We start from the raw sequence: 12,428 nt of genomic DNA on the forward strand, positions 1-12,428 counted from the left end.
TATCAGAATCTAACTGACCTGGCTGACCAACTCCAGTCTACTCTAGCTTTCCATATGAGAGAAGGGAAATAGTTAACTCCAGCTCACTCTACCCAGCCTGATCCACCTTAGAGGAATAACAAACAAACAACTCTTAGAAACATAAAGAAAATTCACAGTCCAGAAACACAGGCACACAAAAAGACCTACTCATAAGACAACAGAATGCCTCTCCCCACAATTTAGCACCATACTACTACTAAAAGCCTACTTACAGAGGGTACTTTTATCTAGAACATCATATCTGACTACCAAGAAAAAAATAAGACATACTAAAAGGCAAAAAAGTTTAAAAAAGAAACCCACAATTTGAAAACATGGAATAAGCAACAAAACTAGCCATGGCAGGGATATTGGAATGATCAAACTAGGAATTTTAAATAACTGATTACTATGCTCACTAAGTTTTACTATGTAAGTAAGTTTACACAGTAAGTATTACTATGATTAATAAGTCATTCTGTGAAGCCAGCATCACCCTAATACCAAAACCAGAGGACAATTCTATAAGAAAAGAAAATTACAGACAAAACCTCTCATGAGCATAGATACAAATATTCTCAACAAAACACCTAACAAATTAAATCCAACAACTTACAAAAATAATTTGCACCATGACTAAATGGAATTTATTCCAGCTATACAAAGCTGGTTCAACATTCAAAAATCAATTAATATAATCCATTGCATCAATAAGATAAAAAAGAAAAATTACTGATCATATCAATAGATGGAAATGACTGGAATGAAGGAATTAAAGTGAATTTCTGTGTGGTCTGATCTGAATTCTGTACCTCACACTTCCAAGGACAGACCAGGACATTGAACTCATTAAGGTAGCTACTGTAATAACAAGGGGGCAGCTAAGGTGACAATATTGAAAGCTACCCAAAACAACACAAATAACAATGCATGTATAACGATGCCATTGAATAATCAAATTTATTTCTGAGTTGCTTAAGGATCATAAAAGAGAAACATTAACTCTCATAAAAACAGTAGTAAAATACAGTACACAGGAATGTCATTTGAATGATAAAAGTACAATAGCAAATGAAAAACAGTATCTTTTAACTTTTAAATACAAAGGTGAAGCAATTTAATAAGAAAATTTGTTAGTAAGAAAAATATATGTCCCATGTCTTTATTACATACTGTACAAAATAAAATATTGCACCTTTAAGTCATATAATAAATATATACAAAGAGTATCTTACAGGTGATCTTTCTTTTAATTTAATAACCTTCAACAATCAAATGTGGCTGATGATTAACAACTCATGGCCTGGTGTGTCCTCTTCATTTTCCCCTGTCCATTTCCAGCCACTAAACCCTCCACATACAGTAGTGCTCATCCCAGTGTCGGTGAGGCTGAAGTTAGAACAAAACAGATCTGGTGCTTAGAATATGGTAGAAAGACTCAGCAAGCTCATCCACAGACGAATCCAAAGCCAAAATGCACAGTTCAGTTATTGATCAGGAACTAGATCTAGCACAACCTGCCTTGGGAAACTTTGTTGCCAACAGGCTATAGGCAACATGTGACAGGCAGTCAGGACACTGCATTAAGAAGTCTAACCATTTATTTGGGGTTGTTTGCCATCTAAAACCATAACTGGAGGAATACCAGGAAAAGATCACCACAACCAAATTAGCTCTAGAGTTTACAATTTAATGCTAGCCTGAACCTGCTTCAGAGGCAACACTTACTCCACACTTAACTTTCACCTTGACACTATCACACCAGCATGGACCCAATCTAAACCCAACCCAACCCTGCCCCAACCTGGCCCTGAGCCCAACTCCTTAACCAAGCACAGCCTTAGCCCTAATTTAACTTCCTTTCTCACCTAACTCAATCCTAGCTGAAAACTAACCCTAACCTTTCTTCCCCAAAGCCTAAACCAAATCCTAATTCCAACTTCTAAAAGTGTAACTTCCCTCCTAACTTTAATTCACTTTGGATTTACTGAAAAATCAACTCAAGCACTTATTTTATATAAACAATTCTTTTCAATTATGTATCTTATTAGATTACTTTCTTATAAACTTTCCAAAATAAAAATCCTCAGGAATACTATTTTATGCATAAATTAGGTCTAAAAGGCTTTGATTTTCTGTTTGTGTGCAAGAGAATAGTGCTTAGAAAAAGTTCTATTCACAGTTCTTAAAGCATTGCATATACTTCAAAATCAGTAGAAAAGGTTAAATTTCCCTCTTCTTTGATTTCCAAGATGCCTCATTTGGTCACAGATGGATTTCTGTAGTTATGAAAATGGCAGCAATATTTCCTCTGTGTTTTCTTCCAAGAGTGCTCGAGAGCAAGGACAGGATGCCACCTCCTCATGAATTCTTGGGTCAATTGGAGTCATAAGCCTGTCCAAGAGATTATCTCTTTTTCACAGAATGAACTTGAGCATCTTTGCAAATGCCATTAATGATAACATCTGAACAACTACTGGCCAGTTGTAGATACCTCACAAACTTGTTGAAACTCTACAACTTGAGAGAAGAGGAAGTTATCAATTGCTGTGCTTCCTAAGACTTCAGGATGTACCACTCTGTGCTAGTTTACAAATCACAGCATGCGAGGATGTGCTCATTATCTTGGTGACTTCCCGATTACGCAGACATGATGAAGTCCCAAGTGCATTGGCACATTACTATGTTAATCCTGGAATACATCATTTACAGGAAGTGTAATTAGAAACCGACCATGGGGAAAATTTCACTTTACAAAATTTTAACAGGGATGTTTTTGCATCAACCCCTGTTTGATCAAGGAATTCAGAGTTTTTAGGAAATACATGTTTTTGAACCAGAGACATGGGGAAAAGAGCTTTGATTTTTTTTTATAGTCACAGCAGCATCACAACCCCTCCATAAGTTTACCCTTCTTGGCATGACTGGCAGCACTTTCGTTTGTGGAGGTCCAGAGAACACAAATTAAGGTGTCTTATGAACATACAGTAGTGAGTTGTATCTGTACAGTCGCCTGCAAAGAAGAAAAAGAATCAGTAACACGTGGCTCATTAAAGGCTGACTAAAAGTCATTGGATTTTGTGAAAAGCCATAAATTAAGATCACAGAGTGAGGAGAAGAAACCAGCCTTGGCTTGGGCCACTGCTTTGTCCTGAATTCAGAAGTGCAGTGGACTCACTTCTCAGTTCACCAAGTGGGCTCTCTCTGTGCCCTGGGAACCTCACAGCCCCTCTGGTCCATGCTGCTGCTCTCAGGGCTCAGAGAAGCACTTAGCTTTGGCAGAGTCATGGACCCCTGCTCTCTAGAAAAATAACATACAATTAAATTTGACACATAATTTCAGGACATTTCTTCTGGTAGAAGGAAACAAGTGGAGAGTTTGCCAGTGCTTGTTGGAAAGGCAGTAACCAATGCTGCTGGCACTTAATAATCCTATTATTTTTTCTCTACAGACCCCAGATCTATGTGCATATAAAAGAGCTCATCTATTGTCCCAAGCCACCACATCTGTTCTGAGTGGCCTCTCAAGAAGTGACTCTGATGAGGTTGACACCATCAAGGTCAGGTTAGGACAAGATCTCTGGAGCTGTGGTGACACCTGGGAGGGGTACGTACTATTGCAGGAAGGCCCAAGACAGTGCCTCCAGGAAGCTGGTTTCTTATTCTGCACACAGTATCTCTCAGCCACAGGTTTGCAGCTTCTTGTGTGGACACAGTCGACTTTCCGAGACTGGAACCCCCTGCCACAGGCTGCTGTACAGGGTTTCCAAGGGCCTGTGCGCCAACACACATTGCAGGCTCCTGATGTGCAATTCCTCCTAAAGGTGGGCCTGAAATAGGAAAAGAATATCAACAGGAGAGTCTGGGTGTCACTTTCTTGATGGGATCAAGTCTTTTATCCTACTATATATTCTATATACTAAGGCTTTGACAATTAGGACCCAATTCACGAGGAAATCAATTCTCAGTGTCCATGGTTGGCTAAGCAAAGCAATGGTAAAATTGTGGCCATAGAAAAGAGAATCTGTCTACTTCAGAATATGGACAGTTTTCAAGCCATAGAGAATAACCTTATAGTTATATAAGTTAGCCCAAGGTATATTAGGATGGTTCTGAAAATCAACAGATATACGATAGGAGAAAAAGGGGAAGAACTATTTTAGAAAAATTCAATAAACATTTAAGACTTTCTGTGTATCAAGAACAAGGCTCTGAGGATGTAGAAATTGGTGACATATAATCCCAATGCCAAAATGATGTTTAAAAATATGTGGTGGAGTCAACAAGAAAGCACATTTTCACAGTATGAGACAGGATGAAATAGGTGCCACTAAAATCCAAAGTTGAGAGCTCACACTCAAGTTTACACAGATCACTGAGAGGACATGGGATTACTGCAAGGCATCACCACCACTGGGAAAGGTTTTTCTTCTCATTGTTGGCAGGTGGAAGGTCTCTGGGTGTCCTCCATCTAAAACTGAGATATCCCCCTGCTTCTATGCCATGCAATCTAGAATGACAGAATATCCCCTACTCCCTGGGGCTTGAGAGTCCCTGCTTAGATGTGCTCTCACTAAGAAGGTACAGCAAGTAAACTGTGTGTTTGCCCTGACTTTCAACATCACAGCCCATACATCAGAAGAGAGGCTGTTGCTGGTAAGCTGAAGCCGTTCAATTTAGGCAAGGAAGAGAATTATTTACTATAATGATCACAGTAAAACACTTAAAATTTATGAACAAGCCTTGAGTTTTCTGTTTATAAGCACTTGAAGCATATTCCGTTATGAGTCTGAATTTACATGTGAGCAACCCTGTCTGCCAAGAAAAGTGCTCTAACATGTACATTTAGGCCACACCAAGATGTCTAATCAGAAACTACCAAAGACCATTTATTTGGGAAGAGGAATTTATTTCTGATTTCCCTGGCTTTTAAAACAGAACTGAAACTCAATACTTTCTGATTTGGGGAAAATGTTTATCTTGGAGGAGAGAGCCACCTTAATGGATCCACTTCGGGTTATGTGTCCTGGGAAAGGTTCTGGAAGATATATTTGTACTGTATGAGAATGTCTCTCTACGCAAAGATGATAGGAAGGGGGCCCTCACATGAACTGGTCAATAGTTATCTTTCTTTTAGGAATTTGGAGGTTGCTGGACAAGACATATAAAGTTGAAGCCTGGAGTAGTGATTGCCACATTCTGCCACATGGGCCAGAAAGGTAGGAAAGAAGTTTCAAGAAACAGCAAAGAATAAAGAAAATACACATGGAGCAATATAGATAAGAGGAGAAAAACAGAACAAAACAAAACAACAACAACAAAAAAAAACAATGGCTTTTCATTTCTTGGTTATGGTCCTTCCTGAGGTCTGACTGCATCTCTCTTTGGATTATTTGAGAATTTTAAGTACTGGGGATTGAACCCAGGGCTTTGCACATACTAGGAAAGCACTAAGCTACATCCCCAGTCCTTTTTATATTTTATTTTGAGACAAGGTGTCACTACGTTGCTGAGGCTGGCCTCAAACTTCGTATTTTCCTGCCTCAGCCCTCCAAGTTGCTAGGATTACAGGCATGCGTCATGGCAGCCAGGTTTGAGACGTTTTTGTATCCATATTAAAGACTCCTTATAAGGACATAAAAGTCTATAAGGAATGTTGAAACAACCACTGGAAATGTAACAAAACAGAGAAAACAGCAATAACCTGAATTTCTTTAAAGGAGAGCTTAACACATAGTGGGAAGTGATACTTTAATTTGCCAGTAGGGGGAGTCTCCATCAAAGGGTTTAACCATACTGTCCCAATGGTTCATAAGGTTTAGGGAGGGAGAAAGGGGAGGTTACCCACACTGTTAACTGCTTGTTTTCCCTGGTAGATATGACACTTAGGGGACCAAGGTTGAGTCACTTTGAATAACATTAGGCAGAGACTGAATACTACTCAGCCATCTCCCTATGCAGAGATCAGCTTTTCTACCGAAAAGTTTCAAATATTCAAATATTAAAAAAAATACACTTAAGAAGATACACGTGTTAATTGGTCTTGTCTTATTAAAAAATCTTTTGCCCTCTTTGCAGAAATCATTCCAAGTTGACTTTTGTCATCTCCAGCCCAAAAGGCCTTAATTGATACAACCATTTCTTCTGCTTTGATGGGAGGCAAGGGCATCCCAAATATAAAGGATAAGAGGCTCAGAGAGCCATAGACAAACCCAGAAGTGGAAGTTCACGGCAGCTCAGAGACTGATCATGGAGGTCAGATTAAAACAAATGGCAGGCTGGATCAGCAGAGGGGCCACTTCCTCCTGAGCAGGGATAGAATGACCCAGGATGGGAATACCTGAACCAGGTAGACACAGACTGGGTACCAGCATTGTGCACAAATTGGAGGTCATGTGTTTTTCTACATAAAAAATGAATGTAGAAATGGCAGAAAAATCATAAAGCAACCCTAGCTTTTCTCACTTTCTTGTTTCTATTCAGTCCTGTTCCACTCTTATTTCAAATAATTGCCTGCATCACCAGCCAGATGGAGCTGGTGATTCTGAGTATGACAAACCCCAAGGGTTGTGAGAAGTAGGCAGAAGTGGGCAGCTTTGAAAAGGCATAGATTGTTATGCAGTTTCCAGAATGTTCTGATTCATTAAGTCTGAAGTAAGGAACAAGAATCCTTATTTCAGAGAAACTTCCCAGGTTGATTCTAACTCTTGGCTGAGATGAGTAATCATCACTTTGGGCAACTATGTGCTCAATGTTTCCTTAGATCCCCATGTTGTCTTCTTAATACAAGTTGGGACTGTCTTTACCCTAACAATTTCCATTCCCTTTTAGGTCATACCTCCTAAACCCTTCCCTGGACCTATAGAAGTCTCTAGCAGACAGCCTGCTCACACTGAGCCTCCATTCACAAAGACTAATGACACTCTCTGCAAGACATCCTGTAACACTGTGGCTACTGGGGGATGCCTCTCCAGCCTGCCCACTGCTCCCTACTAGGCACTTAAAAAGGAAATCTAACACTGCACCTATCTTTGGCAAGCCCACAGTCAGCACACCAATTTAGCAAAGATCTATGGGGAAAATGAGACGTTAATCAACTTAATCCTTCATCTATAAACCATCAAATATTCAAGGGATAATAACAGCATGAAAGAAAGCACCAGGTTATAAAAGCAGAATAGCCAGTCCTGGAAGAAACAGTCAAAAGAAAATGAAAGGTAACATGACCCCCAATCCATCAGATCTAAGAATTTTTCTTCTATTATTTAGAAAAATATCCACCCTTTTATTTTACTTCCATATCTTTTGTCTAAAGCCCTATTTAATCAGATTTTCAACCTGTTTCTTATTTTTAGTTGTAGATGGACACAATAACTTAATTTTATTTATTTATTTATTTTTATGTAGTGCTGAGGATCAAACCCAATACCTCAGATGTAAGAGGCAAGTGCTTTACCACTGAACTACAACCCCAGCCCAAGGTTTTGAACCTTTTGAAAGATCATTCTATGCTTTTTTCTTTTCATATTCTTTGCTTCTTATTTTTTGCTGTCTTTTTAAAAATATTTTTTTAGTTATAGATGGACTCATACCTTTATTTTATTTATTTATTTTTTATGTGGTGCTGAGCATGGAACCCAGTGCCTCCTGTGTGCTAAGTGAGCACTCTATCACTGAGCCACACCCCAAATCTTGTTTTTACTCTCTGTGAAACAGAGAAGAATGAGGTTTGGACACAGGTGTGAAGAGGGTGTAGGACTTGAGCCTATGGAATTTTATAGGGCACATTAAGGATTTGGGTTAATTTTCTTTTTTTTAAATTTTTAATTGTTGATAGATCTTTATTTCATTTATTTATTTATATGTGGTGCTGAGAATCGAACCTAGTCCTTCACACATGCCAGGCAAGTGCGCTACTGCTAAGCACCAGCCCCAGCCCTGCATTTGGGTTAATTTTCTTCTTAGGAACAAGAAAATCTATAACATAATTTTATGCTAACAGTGAGCTAGGTGGAGGTGGTGGTGGTATAATCAGATCTGCATCCTGGAAAATTCACTCAGGCTGTAGTGTGGAGACTGATTTGGGAAAAAGCATGGTTATACGGAGGGAAACCAGCTGGATGGCAGTGGACTAGGTGAGATGATAGTTGCCTGCCCAAGAGTAATGGTGACAAAAATGGAACAAAAAGAACATGGGTTCAAGAAAAACTCTAAGGAGCTAAAAATGCATGTGAAAAGTAATCAGAAAAGTACAGATTACAGAGACATAATGTTTTAATCTATTGGATTGGCAATTTTTTTTGAAAGACTGAAAATGTATTCAATGAGGATGAAAGGGGTGTATCAGATATTGTTGGTCTGGGTATTTTGATGGTTATTTGGTAGTATCCAAATGATCATGTCTACTAATTCAATTACATATCTAAAAATTTACTCTGTAAAAATATACCAATTTTGTGTAAATATATATGTTCCAGAATGTTTACTGTAGCATCTGTTTGTAAAAGTGGAAAAATTAAAACAGTCAAATGTCCATCAACATTGGAATAATGGAATATTAAATGCAACAATTAATAAGGACAAGTTCAATCTTTATGAACCAGGATAGGAGGAAAGTCTACAATACATTCTGAAATAGAAAACATAAATTTCAGAAAAATGATAAAAGTTTCAATCCATGTAGGGAGTACTTATTTGTATTGCAAATATATCTTTCTGAATGCAAAGTTAAACATCTGGGACAATGCATATCAATCTGTGTGTGGCCTCTATCTTCTCAGCAAAATAGGAAACTAGGTTGTCTGTTGAAATGAGGGCAGCTGTTCCAAACATTTTCCATTTGAGGAGTTCTGGCTTGAAACTGTGTTATGAGGAATGGGAAATACAGCTGACTCTACATTGCCAAACCTGACTGAAAACTCAAAATGTAACCAAGCCAATTGTCAAGGTCAGCCCACTTTCTCCAGCAAGTCTCAAAATGTGAAGAAGGGAGAAAGAGTTAGTTAGATATGATTATCTTCTAGGACCCAGGCTGCCTGGGTGCTGACACCAGGGTAACTAATTAAAACTTTCCAACCACAAGTTCCCCACCTGGTAGATAAAGGAAGTTAAAATAGTCCAAGGTCACACAGGAAGAGAATGATAGGATGCCAAGCCCCTGATTAGTGTGCTTCTAGGTTGCTAGCTAGGATACTACACTCTGGGATGGTAGAGCTGCCAGTTGCAAGGGGCCTGGATCTCCAGATGACCTCCTGAATAAAGCTCTTCTACTGCTACAGCACTACTAGCTCAGACTTTTATACAAGAGCAAAACAAACTCCTCTCTTGTTTAAGCTCTTCCACAAGATAAAATTTATTTTATTCTTTGCTGAACCATCGGGCCAACATCCTAATCAAAACAGTTTCTAAACAGAGGAACAAAGTGGTTCATTGAAAACATCAGGAAGATTTAATCTGTAAACCTAAATTAAACATTATTAGGCTTGACCAACTTTGTATATAAAGAGAAAAATATCTGTCTATTCTCAATGCTACCCTTTCTTCCCTTTAAGGCAATACTCTGTGTTCAACATTCAAATAACTTGTAATTACAAATAGTATATATTAACAAATATTTTAGTATAATATATTCTATTAAGGAATGGAAAAAATCATAACTTAACAGGAACTGTTAACTATGAGTGGTGGTAGAAACTAGAAGCAATTCCATTTTCAGGTAGTTTTAGTCACTGAGTGAGGCAGAGAAGACTGTGTGCTGCCCTGGGGTGGGGCCAGTACCTCCTGTCATCACAGTCAGAGCTGTTGTGGTGTCTGCAAGCTGTGTGATGCTGCAGCATCCTCACGGCACGACCCATGCAACGTCCAGGACACTGGAACAAAAGCATAACATGGTGTGAACCCTGTGAGCTCACGTGGGCTGTGTGTTCCAAGATGATGTACTGAGGTGTGACAGCAACAGTCCAGTTATAAGGTGAGTTAGGGAGGATCAGAGCACAGCTCTGCAGAACAGACCCCTCTCTCAGAGCCAGGAAGACAACTGAGCTTCGCCCTCCCTTCCTTTCCCCTCTGAAACTTAGACCACCTCTGGGGAGAAGGGAAAAGGACAGGGGAAACTTAAATTGATCGGACTTAAGTCCGGAAATGACTACACTTAAAGTATGAAAGACTGCCAAGTTTGGGTTTTTCCCACTCTGAGCAAAATGAAGACTTGTGCTAAGCTGATTTCAGTATAGGAAAACATATTAAAATGGATATGTAATTCTTAAATTTTTACATAATCATAATGCCTATTAATTTTTCTTATACTTTATTTTATGCTTGAAATGGTCTTACCTATCCTAATTGTCCTATTTGTATTTCATTAATTTTACATTTAGGTCCTTGGTCAACTCAAAATTTATTTTGTTACATGTTCTGAGTTTAGACTCTGATTCTACTTACTTTTCTTATATTGGCTAACCAATATCTCTCATACTATTCTTTTTTTTTTTTTTTTTTTTTTTAGTTAATGGCTTTATTGAGCTATAATTCACATGTCACACAGTTCACCATTTAATTTGCACAATTTAATGTTTTTTAAAGTGGCCTTACCATAGCTGATGTTAGAGCACTATCATCATCCCTCAAAGAAACCTAACAATCTTTTAGCAGTCACCCCCAGATCCTCCCACCACTTCTTCCCCGAGGCCTAGGAAACCATGAATCTACCTTTTGTCTCTATGTTTCTATAGATTCACCTATTCTGGACTTTTAAGATAAATGAAACTGTACATTAGGTGGTCCTTATGTCTGTCTTCCTTCACTTTTGTTTTCAAGGTTTGTCCACATTGTAGCATGTATTAGTACTTTATTTTTTTAATGGCCAAGTAATATTCCATTGTACAAACACACCATGATTTATCTACTCATCAGCTGCTTCCTCTTTTTCTTAATTATGGGTTATTATTTGGGTTGTTTCTACTGTCTTGTTATTATAATAATTCTGCTATGAACATTCATGTACACATTTTTGTGTGAAAATACATTTTCATTTCTCTTATATCCAGGGGTGGAAAGTGCTGGGTTATAGGGGAGTTATATATTTAACCTTTTGAGGAACCGCTAGACTACTTTCCAAAGTGCCTGTACATTCCCACAAGCAGCATCTGAAGGTTCTAGTTTCCCTACTACATTCTCACTATATTTCTTACTAATGAAATCCTATTGGACATGAACCCCTTTCTCATTGTGGTTTTGGTTTGCATTTCTCTAGTTATCAGTGGCAAGTATCCTTTTACACACTCATTGGCCATTTGTATCTTTAATTAAGAAATTTGTTCTGGTCCTTTGTTCACATTTTAGTAGGGTTATTTATGTTTTTATCGAGTTGTGGTTTATAATATAGATTTTAGATACAAGTGCCTTTTCAGATATATGCTATTTAAATATCTTCTGCTATTCTGTGGGTTGTCTGCTTACTTTCATGATGGTGTCCTTTGCAACAAAGTTTTATTTTTGATGTAGTTAATTTATCTACTTCCATTATGGTTGCTTATGCTTTTTGGTGTTATATCTAAAAAATAATTTCCTCATTTAAGTTGTGAAGATGTATCCTATGACTTCTTCCAAGAATTTTGTGGTTTAACTCTTAAATTCAGTTCTTTGATCAATTTAAGTTCATTTTTTGTATGTGGTGTAAAGTTGGAGGACCAACTTCATTCTTTTGTACATGGATATCTAGGTGTCTTGCACCATTTGTTCAAAAGTATTCTTTCCCCATTGACTAGTCTTATTAATCTTGTAGAAAATCAACTGACACAAATACATTGGTTTAGTCTTTACTTAATTGAAATATATATGTTTATATAGATCATATCATATACCATATACACACACACATAATTTTTATACATATAATCTAGTACCACACTGTCTTGAATACTGCAGTTTGGTAATAAGTTTTGAAATTAGGATTTTTGAATCCTCCAACTATTCCAAAGCCCTCTCCTCTCTCTCCTTGTGAATTTTAAGATCACCTTGCCAATTTCTGATAGGGATTCTGTTGACTTTGTAGATAAATTTGGGAAGTGTTGTATTGTTAGCAACATTAAGTCTTCTGATGTATGACTATAGAATATCTTTTTCTATTTATTTAGATTTTCTTTAATTTCTTAAAAAAATCTTGTAGTCTTAAACCCTCAATTTTCTAAAACCATTCCTTCCCCTATGATAAACTGCCTTTGAACTTTTAAGTCACCTCGCATGGGTCTGCTGTGCTGTGGTTACAGTATGTGCCCTGTGTCTTTTCCTGCCCCAATAATGGCCAATTCTACTCACAACAGATTTGCATCTTGCTGGGACACAGCATGAGAAAAAAATCTCCACACCTCCAGTAATTTGTTTTTCTAAAAATTTCTTGTCCTTATTTA

At 37.8% G+C, this 12,428-nt stretch overlaps 1 protein-coding gene across 2 annotated transcripts in view; it reads right to left on the minus strand.

Moving 5' to 3' along the window:
* Positions 1–902: 902 nt before the first annotated feature.
* Adamtsl3 (ADAMTS like 3) overlaps positions 903–12,428 on the minus strand; it is a 321,518-nt gene continuing 309,992 nt past the window's right edge. The window contains exons 28-30 of one of the 2 annotated variants that reach the window (XM_071608576.1): positions 9,799–9,890; positions 3,637–3,851; positions 903–3,034 (exon numbers count right to left, since the gene is read on the minus strand). In XM_071608576.1, coding sequence (XP_071464677.1) covers positions 2,928–3,034; positions 3,637–3,851; positions 9,799–9,890 — 414 coding nt within the window. In that variant the 3' untranslated portion in view covers positions 903–2,927. The remainder of the gene's footprint in view (positions 3,035–3,636; positions 3,852–9,798; positions 9,891–12,428) is intronic. The other variant, XM_071608575.1, reaches the window with a different exon arrangement.

Source organism: Marmota flaviventris, chromosome 2, assembly GCF_047511675.1.
Source record: "Marmota flaviventris isolate mMarFla1 chromosome 2, mMarFla1.hap1, whole genome shotgun sequence".
NCBI lineage: Eukaryota > Metazoa > Chordata > Mammalia > Rodentia > Sciuridae > Marmota > Marmota flaviventris.